The sequence below is a fragment of the Bicyclus anynana genome, chromosome 15, assembly GCF_947172395.1.
Source record: "Bicyclus anynana chromosome 15, ilBicAnyn1.1, whole genome shotgun sequence".
Classification (NCBI taxonomy): Eukaryota; Metazoa; Arthropoda; class Insecta; order Lepidoptera; family Nymphalidae; genus Bicyclus; species Bicyclus anynana.
The window spans coordinates 6,408,904-6,430,042 of record NC_069097.1 but is presented as its reverse complement, the minus strand read 5'-3'; the positions used below and the strand labels follow the sequence as shown (position 1 = coordinate 6,430,042).

Sequence of the window (21,139 nt, the reverse complement as noted above, 5' to 3'; positions counted from 1 at the left end):
GGTCCATACGAACACGCATTTACGCACACTAAACGACAGTACGAAAATACTCTGTGTGTATCGTCCCATATTCTAGCTCATCTCGCTGGGTTCAGGGTGTATCCAGGGGAAATTGCGTCTAATCGTGTCGGGTGAAAGTCGCTTTTCCGGTGCCCTAGCAGGGCGTTGGAAGGGCGTCGCGTAAGCTACAGACCACGTGCACCTCCACAACTTGCGCTTAGTTCTTCACGAACAGTGTGGGAGGTTAGTACGCTACATGAATAATATGTTCCGTCAATGTCATGCGCTGTAACGCCCGCGAAAAGCGTTTTCGCTGACGGCCCGCGAGTGTGTGACGACCACGTGATTTTGACAGACGAAAAGCCGGTATTTGTTGTGACGCTGTGAGTGTTTTTTTCTTCAAACAACGATGTTTCAACCGATGTTCCTGTAACATCGAAGCTATCGAGGGTGTCAATTAAATATTACAAGGGCATTATTCGAGATGGAGTGTTCTCGGTGAGTATGCAGTGTTTATAAAATAATGGGCCAAAGCTTTTAGATTTTATTGGCTGTTTACAACGCTTAAAACAATATTTATATTGCGTCTTTTATGTAGTATTAATAAATTGTCATGTATTATGTTCAAGACACATTTTAGACAATTTGTTTTAAAGGATACGAATATAGAGAGAATAAAAGCTTAGTTACTTTACACCTACATAATAATGTCACATTGAAGATTATTAGATCGAAGATTTGTATTAAATACAATAGACAATTTATATGTACCTTTATTTTTTATTATTTATTTTTTTTTTTTTTTTTTTTTATTGTTTACAAGTTAGCCCCTGACTACAATCTCACCTGATGGTAAGTGATGATGTAGTCTTAGATGGAAGCGGGCTAACTTGTAAGGAGGAGGATGAAAATCCACACCCCTTTCGGTTTCTACACGGCATCGTACCGGAACGCTAAATCGCTTGGCGGTACGTCTTTGCCGGTAGGGTGGTAACTAGCCACGGCCGAAGCCTCCCACCAGCCAGACCTGGACCAATTAAGAAAATCTCAATCTGCCCAGCCGGGGATCGAACCCAGGTGGTTTTTACTTTATGTGTATTATAATTTATCTATGTTATAGTTTTGTTGTATTTTTTCCTAGATTTACAGTTTATATCGACCAGGCTTTATTTCTTTTAAGGATTGTATTGAAATCGGTACAGTATTTGTATGCCAAACAGTAACATACATAATTACCTACTTACAAACAAACAAAAACCGGCTGCACATCCGTTCCAATATAAAATCGATTTCGGCGAGCTTTTGAACATAGAGAGGCGACATTACACAGCTATTAGCTATATAGATAACGTATCTATTTCTGATACAAAGAGTGTAATGAGCCATTCCGCATTGTTTATGTTTACATCACAGAATAAAGATGATCCAGAATGAGTCTTTACAAGTAGCGTAGTGAAGCTGGTTAAACCCATAAAAAAAGTCACGCGTTACTTCATAATTTGTATTTCAAACTATAACACTAACAACATTTACGTAAATTAATAATAATAATAATCAATAATTACCAATAAACAAATACTCCATCTAATTTCTTTAGTTTTTGTGGACAGTTTTTTAAATATTTAATACCATAAGACGCCATTAGTCTTGAATAATATTGAAAATTACTGATGCGACGTTTCGTGTCAAACTGACTCGAGAATGTATTCAGTTTTGAATTTTGTATTTGGAACAACGTCGTATTCCGTGCGCTCTATCTGCCTGTTATTCCTTAATCTGTGGTATAGATAGTGTTCACGGCGCATGCTCGGATACAACATGTCAACAAACTCGATACTCGGTTGCTGTAGTTGATACGCATTGGTATTACCTAATTAATTATAACTAAGCTGGGCGACTTAAAGGCTTGGGTAGATTTTATTTATGCAGTTTCAAAAATCGATCACCCTTTAACAATTCAATGATTAGAAAGATTGAGATCTTTTATTGAGTATGCAGTTAAGATCGTACGTAGATCGAGGTGCTTTAGGTTATCTACTCTGCTCTTACTGCTGCATCCGGGGTACCGAGTTCGAATCCTGGGTCAGGCTACGAAGTACAGAGCTTTTCTTTCTTCTGAAAAACAGTTTTTATGTTCACTTTCATCGTAAACAACATATTCAGCTTACTGTTGAGCACGAGTCTCCTCTCAGGGTGAGTGGGGTTAGGCCAATTACTCACCATGCTGACCCAATGCGAATTAGCAGACATCACACACGTAGAGAGTTAAGAAAATTCTTAGTAATGCAGTTTTCTTTTCGATGTTTATCCTTCACCGTTAGAGACAAGTGATATTTAATTTATTAAAATGCACATAGGTAACTAAAAACTTACATGTGCATGCCCTGGACCGGATTTGAACCTACGCCTTCATAAAATTGAAGGCAGAGGTCGTAACCACTGGGCTATCACGGATCAAGCTGATAACGATAAACAGATTCATAGGTATTTATGGAGTTCAATCATCACAAAGGTTTCTCTTATAGGTTAGATTAGGTTAGGTACATATAGGTTATAATTTCTACGGAACACCTTCGCACTCTAAGTTCTATCGGTGAAAATTCTAAGAAAATTCTCATTTGCAAATCGATTACGAGTTCTGAATAGTAATATAGTGTCTGCGAATCTCATAGCTTCCAATCTGATTGATCTCTCTCGGAACTAACTGACCTAATTTAACCTACAAACACGAGATATAACAGTTAAGAAAATATCCTCATTTCTGGTTGAATTGAAAAGAGCTACTTCTGCTAAATAAATAATTAATACAGCAGGATAACATGATTTCTTTGAATAGATATTTATATTGGTAATTCAACGGCTGGCAATCGCGATACAGGACTTTTTGTGGCTTGTTGTTAAGGTAATATAGGTTTTCTGAATCTGGATCTATGAGTCGTACAAAAGCCACTGTTTGATAAAACTAATATATAGATTTTTAGAACATCAGAGAGTGGACCGGGATCGCGAGCGCAGCACAATTATTTAGCCTCGCGAAAAGTAAAGAAGAATTCATAAAGCTGACTATCAAATCCGCTTCGTGAATTCAATAAACAAGCGAAGGTTAAAGCACCTTCGCTAGTCGGAGAGGCATTTGTGGCGCAATTTACAAAACGGAGGTCCTGGATTCGATCCCCGGCGGGGCCGATTGAAGTTTTCTTAACTGGTCCGAGTCTGGCAGATGAGAGGCTTTGGCTGTTGCCACTACCATCCGGCCGGCAAACACGTATCGCCAAGCGATTCAGCGTTCCGATACGATGTCGTGTAGAAACCGAAAGGGGTGTGGATCTTTATTCAACTCCTAACAAGTTAGCTCACTTTCATTTTAGATTGCAGCATTACTTACTATCAGGTGAGATTAAAATCAAGGGCTAACTTGTAAAGAATAAAAAAAATTGAAAAAATTGGTAGAGAAAGATATATTTTTAATTAAAAAATCCTTATTAAATTATAAATGACACTTAATAATCAATAACATCATCAGTCTATACTCTATACTAATATTATAAAGCTGAAGAGTTTGTTTGTTTGATTGAACGCGCTAATCTCAGGAACTGCTAGTCCGATTTGAAAAATTCTTTCAGTGTTAGATAGCCCATTTATCAAGAAAGGCTACAGGCTATATAATATCCTCGTACTCCTACGGGAACAGGAACCACGCGGGTGAAAACGCGCGGCGTCAGCTAGTACAATATATGAGTACAATTGAAAAATTTCAAAATAACTGTTTTCTTTTGATAATTACAATTTTTTTTTTTTATTTTTTTTCTGTCTCTGTTTATTCGGGCTAATCTCTGCAACGGCTGAACTACTTTTAATAGAACTTTCACTGGAAGATAGAAGACGTTATAGTGCAACAATTAAGTTACTTTTATCCCGGCAACGGCTGAACTACTTTTAATAGAACTTTTACTGGAAGATAGAAGAGATTATTGAGCAAAATTTACGTCACTTTTATCCCGATTAAAAATGCATAGTTCTCGCAGGATTTGTAAAAAACAGAATATCACGCGTACGATGTTGCGAGCGTCCGCTAGTATAGAGTTTATTCTATACTGGTATATAATATATACCTACTAGATAAACATAAACAATGAGTTACGCGAAATTTGCATATTGAATCATCGCTCAATTCATCATATCAGCCGATGGACGTCCACTGCAGGACATAGGCCTTTTGTAGGGACTTCCAAACATCACGATACTGAGCCAACTGCATCCAGCGAATCCCTGCGACTCGCTTGATGTCGTCAGTCCACCTGGTGGGGGGTCGGCCAACACTGCGCTTACTAGTGCGGGGTCGCCATTCCAGCACTTTGGGACCCCAACGTCCATCGGCTCTTCGCACTATGTGCCCCGCCCATTGCCACTTCAGCTTCGCAACTCGTTGAGCTATGTCAATTACGAGACGATATTCTCGGTAGCTATAGACTACTCGTAAATTCAATAGGCAAAATCAGTAACACTTAGCATTATCATAAAGTTGTTTGTATTCATAGACTATCTCTTTATTATGAAGCCTTTCTTTATGATGTGAACTATGAGACTATAATGTGGATTTATTACTTGCCTAGCTTATGCCCGTGACTCCGTGCGAATATGGGATATTTAACTTTCCCGCGAGACTTTTCTGAATTTTGTGTAATTATTTGTAAACTGCAATCTGCGAGCAAAATTCATTCATTGAACAATTCAATTGAGGTCATTGAACATGGCAGGTACCTAATCGACCTGCCAATATAATATTTTTTTTTTTTCTTTACAAGTTAGCTCTTGACTACACCCTCGGAATCGAAGGCACTGGTCATATCCACTGGGTTATCACGTACTCCAACATATAATTATATTGTGATTGTTTACTATAGAAGACCCTGAATATTATTACTTCCGACTTTTTTTTTCTTTTTTTTATTTTTTTATTCTTTACAAGTTAGCCCTTGACTACAATCTCACCTGGTGGTAAGTGATAAAGCAATCTAAGATGGAAACGGGCTAACTTGTTAGGAGAAGGAAAAAAATCCACACCCCTTTCTGTTTCTACACGACATCGTATCGGAACACTAAATCGCTTGGCGGTACATCTTTCTCAGTAGGGAGGTAACTAACCACTGCCGAAGCCTCCCTCCAATCAGGCCAGCCGAGGATCGAACCCAGAACCTCCGTCTTGTAAATCCACCGCGCATATCACTGCGCCACGGAGGCCGTCGATTTTTTCAAAATTGCGACACATGAAAAAAGTGGTGGGTAGAGACCTAGAGACACATAAATGATTAAAAAATATCAAGTAACATGATACTTCAAGTATTCTTCCTTCCTTACACTTTCTTGCCTTGAGTGTTTAAATTATTTGAATATGAAACGAAGAAGCAGACTTTCCCGAGGGAAAGAAAAATTTTACACCCAAGCAAAGCTGGAAGCAGTAGTTAATAAAATTTTTATATAGATACATGTTCAAAACATGGTTATAAAACTATAATTATAAATTCCACAGCAATATGAATACAAAGTTAACGGAAATATAACCATAAATGATTACCAACTTGCAATTAGATAAAGTTGTAGATAGAATCAAATCTCTTATCTGTAGACCACCCGGAAAACCTTACTATGCAAGATTCCACAGAGTAAGTACAAGTAGCATATAATCAGTAATCTCACTTCACGCAAGGCATGAGAATTGCCACAGTGTAATTTATATGACTGATATACCAGACGATATCAGCTCAAACAATTTAAGATATGACTAAAATTGTTAATAATTTAGATAAAAGCTTATGTAAATATTAAATAAAATGTAAAAACAAGTTTTTACCTCCCTTGTTTTTCATAATTTTAATTTAGCCTATTTACAATACTTGTATGTGTCACAATTTAATTGCGAATCGATTTGAAAACTATTTTTTTATAACATTGACAACCCAACGTCATAAAAAAAAAAACAGATTTAGATTGAGTTTTAAAACTCTTACCAAGAATATTCACTCTTACTTTTTGCTTAAATGAAGAGAAATAATCAATAATTTGGTTCAAAAACATGAAAGTTTATCTTTAAAAAAATATATCATAATTTCCAAACTTAATATTTTTTAATTTTATGTAAATAAATCAAATGCATATTTCATATTGCAAATGCGTATCCTCTATTAAAGAAGAACCGAAAGAAAAATGTTAACTTAATTTTGAACACGGTGTTTGTATAACATAAACAGAATAAATACGTCATTAATTATATTGACGATCCAGTTACTATGAAAGACTGACGTTAGATGTTACACAACCGTACAAAATCTAAAGATGCCACTAAATGACGGAAGTTACAATAATCTTTGGATTCAATTTTGAAATCCCTACAGAAAACAACAATGAAAAATAAAAGTATTGTTGATTTTAATTTCGAAATGGTGTTTAAATAACAAACAATAACAGACATCAATGTTTATATATGTCATTTATTTTATTGGCGATCCAGCTACTACGAAAGAGTGACGTTTCATACGACTCAGCCGTTAACAATTTTGTTTTTGTTTTAAGAAACTGCACCTTTAATTACAATTATCTGATCAAATTTCAAGCTCGGCGAGATATTTGAAATAAAAAATATATTTTTTCTTCTTTCTTTCAATAAAAAATTGCGTCACTAAACAAACTCCCAAAGCCACTATTTCAGAAACGTGAAGCTTTATAGGGTTTGTCACTAACAACTGTTGTTTTTATTGATGCCAGCTATTGATTCACAGAGGGTTACGGTGTTAGTTATATAAAAAAAAAAAAATAACGGACTTCCAATAACTATTTCACTAGTATGTGTAATAGATAATACCTTGGTAACAGAGAATAACTTATTTTAAAGAGGAAACAAGTATTTCATTAAACTCATCGTCAAAAGGTATATGACTGTCTATCCGTCTAGTCGTTAATTAGTGAAGCAGTAAAATTCATACTGGAAACGGTAGAGCTTCTGTAGTGACATCTGACAAGAATAATTGCTACAACTGAAAGCAAGGATTCTTGCCAATTAAAAAGTAACAAGAACATGCTGTTAGAAACGATGCTTTCGTTTGATATTATCAACTTTTATACAATTCAATGATTACTTTGAACCTTGATTAAACACTATTTCTAGTTGTACAAATAATCTACACTTATAATAAACCTGTAGAGAGGTCAATTCTGTATATGATTAATATACAGAATATATAATATGGAATAATATATTTCCAAAACAACTATCAGGGGGTGATTAGTGATCGATGCTGATGCCAAAAATGCAATCAGTAAAATTTTTGTCTGTCTGTAAGTTCGTTATAGAAACAAAAACTACTAGACGGATTTTAACGAAACTAGGTACAGTTATTCTTCATACTCCTGGGCAGGTTATAATATACTTTTCATTACGCTACAATCAATAGGAGAAGAACAGTTAAAGGAAATGTTGGGAAAACGGAAGAAGTTACTCCATTTTCACAGCGATACTAGTGTACCCTTACACTAGTATCGCTGTGATTAAACTGGATTAAAGAGGTCTAAGGGCGGACGAAGTCGCGGGCGTCCGCTGGTTAATAATAAGAAGTAAGTAGATATATTCAACTAATGTGATCTAATAGGTTATAATATATTGTGGTAACTATTATTGTGCAGGAATTGTTTTAGTTTGCGAAATTTGCAATTGGGTCTCGGATTCTTCGGAATGCTGCTTTAGGAGTGAAATGTGCCAGGATCAGTCAGAACTGGGAGCAGTTGTAACCTTGGATTCTTCATTGAATCCTGGTGAATATCAAAATATATAAATCCATTATTTCCTTAACATCATCACTTGATTCCAGTCCAAATAGGACGCGGTTTGGCGGACAATACGCGAAAATCTTTTCTGTCTTTAAGAAGTTAAATATCACGTGTCTCAATCGGTGAAGGAAAACATCGTGAGGAAACTTGCATACCAGAGAATTATCTTAATTCTCTGCGAGTCTGCCAATCCGCATTGGGCCAGCGTGGTGGACTATCGGCCTAACCCCTCTCATTCTCAGAGGAGACTCGAGCTCAGCACTGAGCCGAATATGGGTTGATGACGACGACGCGAAAATCTTTTCTGTCTTACACATCGCGCTTCAATTGTGGGTGTGACTACCGGGTGATCTCGTACCTATTAGCTTTTCGTTACAAAATTAATCTTGGAAACGAAAACTGATCTTGTCTCTGTACATGTCCAAAGAAAAATCACGCAGAGGAAACGTCCTCTGCGTGATCGTAGACATGAGTTTTCTTTTTTGTTCTTATGTTCCAGTACTCTAATCAGAAACTATCCTTAATGATTTCTCGCAAAATATCTGCTTTTATCGACTGTTTATAAAAAAAACTTCGTCTTAATCATGACAAATCTGAAATCCAGTACGATTAGGTATATAGGTCACTAGTAAAACAAAAGCCCCAAAATAAAAGAACTCATTTGGATATGACAAAACATTTTTTTTATGTTTTCAAAACACGGAAAGGCGGTATTTTTGAGCTTTTAAATAGCAGGAAAAAGAATTTTAAATGACACACGTATACCAGTAATGCAGACAGGGTGATTACGTGAAATATTTATCATACGACGTAGATTATACCTTAGCACGCAAACCTGGAATACTTTTTTATATTTCAAAAGACAAAAATTACTTTTATGTTGTTCTTTAAGCTATAAAATACCTGAATACAGGCACAGATTATTAATAAAAGGAGAGATGGAGAAAAGTTGCCTACCGTCAATTTATGTACTTACTAGCGGACGCCCGCGAATTCGTCCGCGTGGATTTTGGTTTTTCACAAATCCCTCGGGAACCATAGATTTTTCCGGGATAAAAAGAAGCCTATTTGTTAATCCAGGCAATAATATATCTCAATACCAAATTTCAGCTAATTCCGTTTAGTAGTCGAGGCGTGAAAGAGTAAAAAACATTCATATCATCAAAATCATCAGTTTTCGCAAATCTCGGGAAACTATGATTTTTTCGGGATAAAAAGTAGCCTATGTGTTAATCCAGAGTTTTAATTGAATCTCCTTAACTTAAAAGTTATTGAGGTTTGTTCAACAGTAGGATTATAATCGCTTACTAAGTGTAGGTTGCTTTTATTTTAAAATCCTTGTTTCAGCAATTTGTCATCTGCTGTGTTTCACACGAGCTTATTATACGCGTGTTATTACAGTGGCTCAAATTAGATGCACTCAAAAAGCAACGTGAAAACTAGGCGATATTAATTTGTTTATGTTATGAAGTTGAACAGAGATGATTTATATTTGCAGGTGAAGGTTAACTTTGGCTCTACATTCGAAATGGTGCGTTGTTTTAGGTGTTAGCTTATGTTGCTTTGGATCGCAAAGTCCTCGGTTCTAGTCCTGGGTCAGACTATTAAGTACGTTTTTTTTTTCAAACTTAGAATTGGGAAGATGGTGTTACAGCTCCGGGTTTTGGAGAGCATGTCAAGCTGTCAAATCCACTCATTATCATGACACCTTATAGTTATCATCATAAAGTTAAACACTAAGCCCACCAACCTGCATTGGAAGCAACGTGGTGGGTCTAAGCTCCATCCCATTTCCATCGGTCCCTTTTGTTATAAGGAAGGAGGTCTAACCCTGTATTGGGCCGTTATAATAGCCTGATAATGATGATGCAAAAGATGCATTAACATAGTCTTTTATTCGTGGTTTTTGCTCGAATTTTAATAAATACTAATAAATAAAATTCAAGAGCCCGTCTGTGATTTCACAATAAGTGTGTTTCCTCAAGTGATTTTAATTATTTACAGGATACTAAACCTAGAGCTTTTTTAATTTTTTTGGATGTTTTTCCGGGCTAATCTCTGGAAAAGCTGAACCGTTTTAAAAGGGACTTCCACTGGTAGATAGGAGGTTATAGAGCAGCATTGCTACTTTTATCCCGAAAAAAATTATTCCCGCGAGTTTTGTGAAAAACTAATTTTCGTGGAAACGTGGAAGAAGTCGCGGGCGTACGCTAGTGTACTTTATCACAGAATACATATGTACAAGTAATTATATGTACATTGTATTGTACAGTGTACATACACAAAATATGTGTTAATGTTATGAAGTCAAGGCAAGTTGATGAACTCGGAAGTCATTCAGAATTCAGAAAAAAAAAGGAAGAATTCAGGGTCTTCTATAATAAACAATCACAATATAATAATATGTTGGAGTACGTGATAACCCAGTGGATATGACCACTGCCTTCGATTCCGAGGGCGCAGGTTCGAATCAGGTCCTGGGCATGCACCTCCAATCGTGATGTGCTTTTTTAAGAAATTAAATATCCCTTGTATCAAACGGTGAAGGAAAAACATCGTGAGGAAACCTGCATAAGAGTGATTTTTCTTTATTCGTATGTGAAGTCTGCATTGGACCGGCGTGGTTTAGCCTAACTTCTATCAATCTGAGAGGAGACTCGTGCTTAAAAGTGAGCCAAATACTTGGTTTGTTAGTGATGATAATGACCTATGTGTCCTTTGAGCTTTTATATAAATTTTCTTCCTCACAATATTTTTAATAGTTGATCTCTTAAATGCAAAACCATTTCAAATCCAACTGAAGATTGTAACCACTTTAAGATACAAGTTTAAATTCCTTTCATCTAAGCGCGAGTGATTGAGAAGACGTGTTTCCGATCGGAAACAGGATAAAACAAAAGTGTGTCTAATTTTTAAATCCGTATGGTTTGAAACGTTTCATGTTTGCTTTGATTTTAACATTTTTGGTAGGTATTATTAATAAGAGATGATTGAGTGAAAGACATGATGTAATGTGAAAAACCATGACGTATAGAAAAGCAACTTCGCAAGGTACGATTGCTAGGAACACGCCTTACTAAATGTAGGTATGTTTTGTTTAGTAATGCGTTGATACTAATAATTAATGATGCAACTTATTGTAAATGAGTAATTCTTTTATTATGGTCAAACCACTGAAAAAATATTAATTGAATGCTTTACCCCCTACTGGATTTTACTAGTCACCTCACCTTTTTTTACAACTCCACTTAGCTATTTACCTAAAAAAAAAATCTTATTTCGATGCATTTTTTGTACCTATTCTTATTTACATATTGTCCACCGTTATAACCGACTTCAAAAAAGAAGAGGTTCTCAATTTGATTGGAATATATTTTTTTATCATTTACGTAATACGCGCTGCAACTTACAAATAAATAAAAATATTTAAACGTTAAAAATAATAAGATTTACTGAGAATGTTTATAAGGTTAACGCACAGACTACGATCGCATTTAAACAAAATAAAGGATCAAACGATCAAAAATCAAAGACAAACATTCTGTTTCGTTATCAGTATATTTTATGTTGTTTTTTTTACAAAATATAGCCGTCGAATCTAATTCGAAGCCTGCATAATCTATATAGTGATAGAATTTATACAAAAACAAAATACATTTTGAGTCCGGCGTTCAAGGTCAGTCTGGTCATCTCCACTTTTTATCTGAACGCTGAGGTTGAAGGCTTTCGTCGAGAACCCTAAACTGATTAACAGATAAAAAATCTGCGGTTTTCCACAAACTGACCTTTATGCTATTGTTTTCAAAGTTCATTTTTATTTGCACTCAACGTCTGTGATGATGTCCTCATACTTTGTTAGTCTTAATTAGTTTTTATTCATAATTTTTCGTCTCAAATTTGATTTTAATACAAAATGGGTCTATTTCACAATTAAGTGTGACATTACTGGCGTTCTTTAATTTTAAATTCTCTGTAACTAAATAAATGACATTATTTTAACAAATTATTACTATTCCACAAAACTCATCTACCTACTCGAACGTCCTTCTAAATCCAAACTTGAGTACTGCACGAAATCCCCTTAGAAAATCATTCAACCCCTCTGTATCTAGTTTTAGGTCTCCACTCTATTAGCCTTTTCCCAAGACCCGGTGACAATACTGAGGAATTAAGGTTCAAGGAGCCTTTTTTTTTTCTTAAAACCCGGTGACGCCGCTGTGGTCCCATATGGAGTCTTTTTTATGCAGACTTTCGCTTAATTACAATAAATAATAATAAATACAATAAGCCTTAAGGAAAGCATTAACGCTACCTAAGTTGGAGCGCGCTTACCTATAATATGATGCCTATTCACTCTTGCTTTGAAGTTGTTAAAATTTAAAGTGTCAAGAAACACAAACGCCGGAAGGGCATTTCAAATTTTTGCTGTAAGAATTAGTAATGCGCATGCAAATAGCGTTGCCTGGACATCCACAAGGTAAGGATGTCACGGCCTAAAGGAAATGCAGAATCAGAAATAATACCAGGAGCACATCAAACGTGTAGAGCTTTTTCCAAGATAATTGGGGTAGACTTGACAGCCCTTGGACTTGAGACACGCCCTTGAACAAAAATTACATGTGAAATGAACCAACGTGAATAACGCATAGAAGGCTGTTACTATATCAGAAAATAACTCTGAGCACTATGCCGTCATTTCTGAGCGGTACAGGTGAGTACGTGAGTGAATAGAATTTCTCAGGTACAAATGATGAATTACGACTAATTATTAATGTACGGCTTTATGGTAATTTTTTTCAAGAGCTTGTAGTCTATATACGATAGTCTTTGTCACATCAGCAGGCAACATAATAGCTTTCTCAATAAAAAATTAACACTTGACACTATTTAAATGCTTGCATGTCATTGTTTTCAGGAAATGAGTAAGATTTATGTCGAATGTACTACACGTATATGGTAATAGCTTAACGGTGTTCCTGTGTGTTGCATTTTAAAATCTATCGTTAGTGTACGCTTGACACGTTCCAACGGGAATCGAACCCGGAACGTTTAATGTAATGTGTAACTGTTGAATCATTTACGAAAGCGGTTGAACAATTAAATATATCTACATGACGACATCTAACAGATCTAGCAAACAAAAACAATACTAATTTATAAAGAAACACTTCTAAGACTCATTTGATACAACGTAGGATTGTGCCCGACTATGATCTGGATTGTGCCGCGTTGCAAGAACCGGCTCATGACTAAGGGCCCCGTATGCGTTAAACCATCACAGGCCCTAAATACATAAAATGATTTCCGTTTCCCTTTGCTTCTTCTTTAAGTTAGTGAAAATTTTAGATAGTTCCTGCACAATGGTATTTATAGAAACGATAACTTATTTTAGAAACGAATAGAAATAACAGTGTTGTTCACAAATTGACGGCCGAAATATCTGGACATCTTCTAGCTCATTAACTATATGTCAGTGTAATTTATCCCACCGCTGGGCGTGTGATCAATTTCGAGAAGGCGAAGAAAAAAATCGTTTGTCAATCCCGCTTTCTTTATGTAACAGTAATTTCCCCTTCAGAAATTTCTGGGGAATAATATCAAAGGCTGATGCTTCTTTTATGCCCCTGTTAAAACGTCGGAACTCGGCCTAGACGATGATTTATTACATTGTGCTTTCGATATGCTAATAAAAACATTCTTATGGGCACCCCAGACTTTAGACATTTTGCTGATAGTTTTGTTGGATTGGGCTATAGTTTATTGCTATACTAGCAAAACTCAGTAATAGCTGAGAACGATGCACTCGAAATTGTAGACCAATATACCTAGGACATATGATCCAGAAGTTCCAATTTCGAGAAGGAGGTGAAAACCCTGAAGACAAAAGTCTTCGAACAGTGCGTGTTGCCAGTAATGACCTATGGTTCCGAGTCTTGGTCGCTAACTATGGGCCTCATAAGAAGTCTCAGAGCCACACAGCGGGCGATGGAACGAGCTATGCTAGGAGTATCTCTGCATGATCGAATCAGAAATGAGGAGATCCGCAGAAGAACCAAAATCACCGACATCGCTCAACGTGTCGCTAATCTGAAGTGGCAATGGGTGGGACACATAGTTCGAAGAGCCGATGGCTATTGGGGTCCGAAGGTGCTGGAATGGCAGCCCCGCTCCAGAAAGGGCAGTGTTGGTCGACAGTCGCAGGTATTCACTGGATGCAGGTGGCTCTCATCATTGTTTTTTTTTTTTTTGTTATTCGATCATTACACTGACACTACTAAATGAATTCAAATGAAACTTGGCACGGTGTAAGACCATAATACGGAGAAGGTAAAAGAATACTTTTTATTGCGAAAATAATATAAGGAGGTGTGAAATAGGGCTTGAAAGTTTACATTGATTTCCACGCGGACGAAATCGCGGCTTTCCGATAGTAAAAAATAAAACTTGACATACGACAAAAAGTCTCTGGTTTGGTATATTGTACTTTGTATCAAGCAGTTACAGTAGCCGCACCGGAATCCATTATAAGGATTAAATTTGTCGAAATTAGTTACGAGGATTATGTTTACGACCATTTTGTATAACTTACACATAAATACATCGGTAACGGACTCGCGTTAAATTATGCCTTAGTTGTAATAAAATGTAATCCCATTACAACACAGGGTAAATAAACTAAATAATATTTGCACAATAAAATAATTCGATGAAAAGGATATCAATTGCGAAGAATTTATTAAAATATAAGGCTTATTAAAATTATTTATTGTTCATACCGATTTTAAACGTAATTAATGTTCTGTGTATATGAAAATACTAGCTGACACCGCGCTGTTTTACCCGCGTGGTTCCCGTTTCCGTAAGAGTACGGGGAAAAAATATAGCCTATAGCCTCCTTCCTTCCGCCTTCCTCGACAAATGGACTATCTAACACTGAAATAATTTTTAAAATAGGATCAGGAGTTTCTGAAATTAGCAAGTTCAAACAAACAAATAAACTCTTCAGCTTAATAATATTAATATAGATATAACCAAAGTTAGGATACTTCTAAAATTCATCATTTTTATGTTCAGAATGTCTTCGTAAGTCGGTAAGCGCGGTGGATTTACAAGACGGAGGTACTGGGTTCCATCCCCAGCTGGGCTGGTTGAGTTTTTCTTATTTGGTCCAGATCAGGCTGGTGGGAGGCTTTGGCCGTGGTTAGTTACCACCCTACCGGCAAAGATGTACCGCAAAGCGATTTAGCGTTCCGATACGATGTCGTATAGAAACCGAAATGTGTGTGAATTTTCATTCTACGCCTAACAAGTTAGCCCGCTTCCCCCTTAGTTTGCATCATCGCTTACCAGTAGGTGAGATTGTGAAGTATAAAAAAAGGCTTTTTGTCGCCAAAACCTAAAATCTTTCCCTGAACAGTCTATGACACACTATCTATAATCTTGATTAAGATAGTTGAACCATCGGGATTGAAGACATCCTATGTGGAATTTATCGGAATATAGGTATACGTGGTCTCCACTCGTTTTCGTTTTTTTTACTTTATTTTTGTAATCTTGAAGTCGGTTCAATTTGTTTGTTAAAAAGATTGTATACAACATTTTTTTTTTATTCTTTACAAGTTAGAACTTGACTACAATCTCACCTGATGGTAAGTGATGATGCAATCTAAGATGTTAGCGGCCTAACTTGTTAGGAGGAGGATGAAAATCCACACCCCTTTTCGGTTTCTACACAACATCGTACCGTTACGCTAGATCGCTTGGCGGTACGTCTTTGTCGGTAGGGTGGTAACTAGCCACGGCCGAAGCCTCCCACCAGCCAAACACACATCGGTAACTTTAGTTCTCCTACATATTACCTTTAGAGAGACTTCCAACAGTCTGCTCTGTAAAACATTGACCGACCTTGAATTGGTCATCGTGTCGAGCAATAACAGTTGAATATTTCCTTAAACATCATAATTTTATTAAAAATAACATTATAAAAAAAATATGTATCAGTCACCAGCCTTCATTAGATCATGCCATCGTACTAAATATAATCTTGCGTCATTGTTTGAAGATGATACATTTCACGCTATTAGGGGATTAGTCATAGATGTTATAAACTGAACTACTGGCGACAGTTCATTTTACAGTCTCGGAAGACACACTTTAGAAATGGGAAAATAGGTTAATGATCCACGACAAATCTCAATTCTTAATGTTTGTTTTGCTAAATTATTCTAGCATTATTTTAATACAAACTAGCGGATGCCCGCGACTTCGTCCTTCTGGAAATCAATGTAAACTTTGAAGCCATATTTCACCACTTAAGGGGTTGAATTAAAAAAAATTTGAATCACGTTAAATTTCGTATTTTTTATGATTTATTAAAAAAAAATTAAAACTGTAACTCTTAAAATGAAGGACTTTCCATACAAACTTTCAACCCCTATTTGACCCTCTTCTGAATCTATTTTCGCAATAAAAAGTATCAGTATTAAGGTATCAAATCGTGCTAAGTTTCATTTAAATTCATTCAGTAGTTTCAGCGTGATGCCTAATCAACAAAAAATACGGACAGACAGACAGACAGACAGACAAGAAATCGAAGAAAAACATTTTGGTTTCAGTGTTGATTATATAATGCCCTCCAATCAGAATTTTCAAAATATCTTCAATGTACAGAATTTGACCTGCTACAAATTTTATTATAAGTATAGATATAGATGAGACTACGCTTTGTGAGTCTAACTAACTCACACTTATGCAAAAACTCAAACTTGATTGAAATTAAGTTTTTAAGGATGTAATTTTCTGTGTAAAGTTGGCAATGTTGGTGAATTAATATCGTAAAAGACTGTTTTAAATAGAGCTTATTGTTTTTTGTTCGTTTACTAAAATTGAGGAAATATATTATGAAAATAAAAATTCTTTAAAAAAAAATAAAAAAAGTAAAGTTGGGTTGTGAATTTGATAATAAAACAATTATTTTAGTTAAATAAAAAAGATTTCTTTCTATTTAGGATTCAATTAAATTCTAAAAATGTTAATTTACGTGTAAAACAGAGATATATAAGCAATATTGTGCTATAAGCTATTGTGATATAACCAAAAGTAAATTGCACTTTTGGTGTGAACGTAGTGTGAATTCATGATTAGTTCACGGGTGTATTTAACACTTTTGTATGAAGTAATATTTGTATGTATGTACGTTGCATTAACATTTGTTAACGGTGCGAAACAACGCAAGCTTGCAAGCCGGAGCGTTGAACGTATTGTATCAAGGTGAATTTGTATTATTGCTCACTTTCATATCCATTAGTCCTTTATGAAATTAACATAGTACTTATTATATTAGCATAACCATAAATACGTACCCATACGTATATTATTCTACATTTGTTTTTTGTTCTATAAATTATTCTTCAATTCTTCAAAAAAATTGTTAAATTGTGTTTTACACAAATGGATGGAAGGATTTTTACGGGATAAAAAGTAATCTATAACTGAGTTCCAAAAAATACAAATATTAGATTTAAGTCACGTGACAATTTTTTTCGTATTCCTGACAGCAAACCCTTTTTTCATTTGATATCCATAACATGGGGGTGGATTTCAAACAGCCAGTTGCCATCTTGGGGAGGGCGCCATATTAGATTTGTGATGACGTTTCTTAACTAGTCAGTTATTGTCATCAAAATTCAGAGCGTGTGCAAAATTTCATCCTAATCGAAGACCGGGAAGTGGGTCAAATTAACATTCCAAGATTTGATTTTCTTACACACATAGTTACAAGTGAAGCTAATTTAAGCGTGTTAAAAATCGTTCCTAATGGAGTGTTCTCCTCCCCAAAAATTCCTGAGTGTCGGGAGATTTAAAATTTAAAGTCGTACCCTATTCCTTTTCAATTCTTATTAATCTTGCAATCTTCGCAGAGTGGTCGTGGTTGCATTGATTTGTGATGCCATCTGTTCTCCTGCTCCTTCTCTTTTGGCGATTTGTTGCAATTATGGTAACACATTACCATGGATGATTGTATTGCAGCCTGGGTTAAATCACTCCAATGGATTTGTAATCTCCTTCTGGATCTTTTCAACCAATCAACTGCTCAATATCCGTATAAACACAATCAACGAAAGTGTCTTGATATAGGTATAGGTATAATTTTTGTACGGCTTTGTCATAGTGTTAAAAATTATTAAAAATAAATGTCGAAAATCCTAGTTCCGTACTAAAATGGTGGTTCCGGAAGAAATTTTTAATTCGTCGACAATTGCAGAAGCAAAATAGGTCATTTATTACTGTACGGCATTTGTGCAATTCCTTTCGTACACATAAACAGATACTTTACCCGTAAACGCCGTACATATTTACAGCGCAGGAGTCGAAATATAAGAGTCACAAGCCTTACTCTTCACTCGCGTACTCACCTGTACACAGAAATGGTGGCATAGTGCTCAGAGTTATTTCCTGATATAGTAAGCGCTTTCTAAGCGTTATTCATAATGGTTTTTTTTTTTATTCTTTACAAGTTAGCCCTTGACTACAATCTCACCTGATGGTAAGTTATGATGTAGTCTAAGATGGAAGCGGGCTAACTTGTTAGGAGGAAGATGAAAATCCACACCCCTTTCGGTTTCTACACGGCATCGTACCGGAACGCTAAATCGCTTGGCGGCACGTCTTTGCCGGTAGGGTGGTAACTAGCCACAGCCGAAGCCTCCCACCAGCCAGACCTGGACAAATTAAGAAAATTTCAATCTGCCCAGCCGGGGATCGAACCCAGGACCTCCGTTTTGTAAATCCACCGGGCATACCACTGCGTCACGAAGGTTCATTTCACATATAATTTTTGTTCAAGGGCTTGTAGTCCATAGGTACATGGTCCTGAACACCGCCCAAGTACTTTTTTAATTAAGACATGGTTTAAATATGTAGGTACATCGCTCGAAAAGTCATCAACCAAACTCATTGTTATATATTGACTAGACAACGTTAAGAATTTAAATATCCTGGCGTCCCACGGAGATGAGTCAGGTGGTTTGCCAGTACGTGACGTGAATACCGAGCCTTCGCATCCAAGGAGCAGCCTATAAAAACCTGTTTTTAGTGGAGGACCGTAATGAGTTTTACTTTTATATGACACAGTTTGATTGTACCCCGCTATTTCACGGTTTACATAAGTGAAATACGGTATTGGGTATTCAATTGGGATGTTTCTTTTAAACTGACTACAAAATGGAGGGTAGTATCGAAATCGTATGCATGTTTTGTTATATTTTATGATAGTAAATCGATTTTTTGTACGAAATGGGAGCTCTTAGAGATGTTTTCATATACACAGTGTATAACTTTAAAATTTGAAGCCCGGATGACTCCCCAGAAAACTAGTCACGTCGATTTTTTCAACAAAATTCAAAATTTATTTATTTCAATTAGGCTTAGTTTACACGCACTTTTGAGAGGTCAGGATTATGTCATAATTTAATTTAATCTAATGGTGGTAATAATAGTCGAAAACTCGCCTAACTTTTGACCTCACGGGGGCCCATTAAGTCAGGCGACCGTGTCTGTTTGCTTATCTTATCACCCTATAGTTATACAACTGCATATTTTTAGTCCATCCTCGTTGGTCCAGACAAATTGAATGTTGACAAAATGAATTGAAATCAAACATGATGTTGAATTTGTATCGTTTTTGTAATGTTTATTACATTACAAAAACGATACAAATTCAACATCATCATTATCAACCCATATTCCGCTCATTGCTGAGCTCGAGTTTTCTCTCAGAATGAGAGAGGTAAGGCCAATAATCCACCACGCTGACCCAATGCCGATTGACAGACTTCACACACGTAGAGAATTTAGAAAATTCTCTGGTATGCAGATTTCCTCACAATGTTTTGATATTTAATTTCTTAAAACGCACTCAACTGAAAAGTTGAAGGTGCATGCCCCAGACCGGATTCGAACCCAGAACCTCCGGAATCGGAGGCAGAGGTCCACTGGGCTATTACGGCTCTTAAACATACACGTATAGAAATTATTATTAAGAGTTGTAATAAAATTTAAATTTATCTCGCCTTAAAAATAATTCTTTATTGTTGTGTGTGTTATAAACAGGTGTAAGGAACCGGAAGATATAATGCAAAGTCATTGACCCTCAATCGGTTTCGTACCGGAACGCTCAATCACTCACGCCTTTTTCGGTCGATACTAAGAACTTTCAACTTCGAGATTCCCTTTGTGAAGTACCTACTACCTGCCCGAAATAGCTTTTTATTTTTAAACGTAAATACTGATAATTGATTTATTTGTTCAACGTGCATATAACAATAAATATAGTACGATTATTTTGGGATACAAAAGCTCAAGAATTTTTAATCGCGACTTTTCGTAACATTTTACCGAATTTCAAAAAAGACATACATGTTTTACATGCATATAACAGGGTCTTAATTCGGTTGTAGCTATATTTTCTTCATTTTTCATATCTAACGACCTTCTTCACGATAATAATTTTCTAGAAAACGTATGCAGTTCCGGTGTAATATATACTCTATTAATATAAAGAGGTAAAGATTGTAAGTTTGTAATTGGTATTGTAAGGGGTAATCTTCGGAATTACTAATCCGATTTTAAAAATTCTTTCACCAGTAGAGTGCCACGTTATCGGGGAGTGCTATAGGCTATTATCCCCGTTTTATTTTATCCCCGTATTCCTACGGGAACGGGAACCGCGCGACATCTGCTAGTGTTATATAGACAGCCAGTTGCACAGATAACACCTTGTACGTCAGTGATTAATTACAAGAACTTACAATCATTATATTTGTTTATAGTAGTAATATTTGGCAGACTAGCCGAAGGTCCACCTGACAGTAAGTGAGGCACTATCGCCTGTAAAGAGAGTAGCATTTCTCAGTAATGCAAAGAACACATTCTACGTACCACCATGTAACTCAAAGTGTAACAATTGCACTAACAACCACGCCTTTTTTTATGTTAGCTGTGACGTCACACGGGTCTCAGCCGCCGTGTGTTATGCTTGTATATAGTACACGGCATATGCTGAGCTGTACATTTCTTTTTTAAGGGTTACAGACAGACATGCTGTCTTTAGGAAAGGATACCGTTTGTAACTTTTAAATTTGAATAAATTTATTTTCTTTCTTTTCTTTCTTTCTTTCCTTTCAGACCGAAACACAGCAATGCTGCATGGCGGTAGTGCCTCCCCGGACTAGCTCTACTCACAGTAATTTCAATGGTATTTTCAATGCAATGGCGCTAAGACAAAATTAATATCCACCGTCTTTTAACGCAATACCAT

At 36.1% G+C, this 21,139-nt stretch overlaps 1 protein-coding gene across 2 annotated transcripts in view; it reads left to right on the top strand.

Moving 5' to 3' along the window:
- The first annotated feature begins 211 nt into the window (after nucleotides 1-211).
- Nucleotides 212-21,139, top strand: part of LOC112044711 (collagen alpha-1(XV) chain) — a 231,299-nt gene continuing 210,371 nt past the window's right edge. For both annotated transcript variants that reach the window (XM_052885828.1, XM_052885827.1), the window contains exon 1: nucleotides 212-498. In XM_052885828.1, the coding sequence (XP_052741788.1) occupies nucleotides 485-498 (14 nt within the window). In that variant the 5' untranslated portion in view covers nucleotides 212-484. The remainder of the gene's footprint in view (nucleotides 499-21,139) is intronic.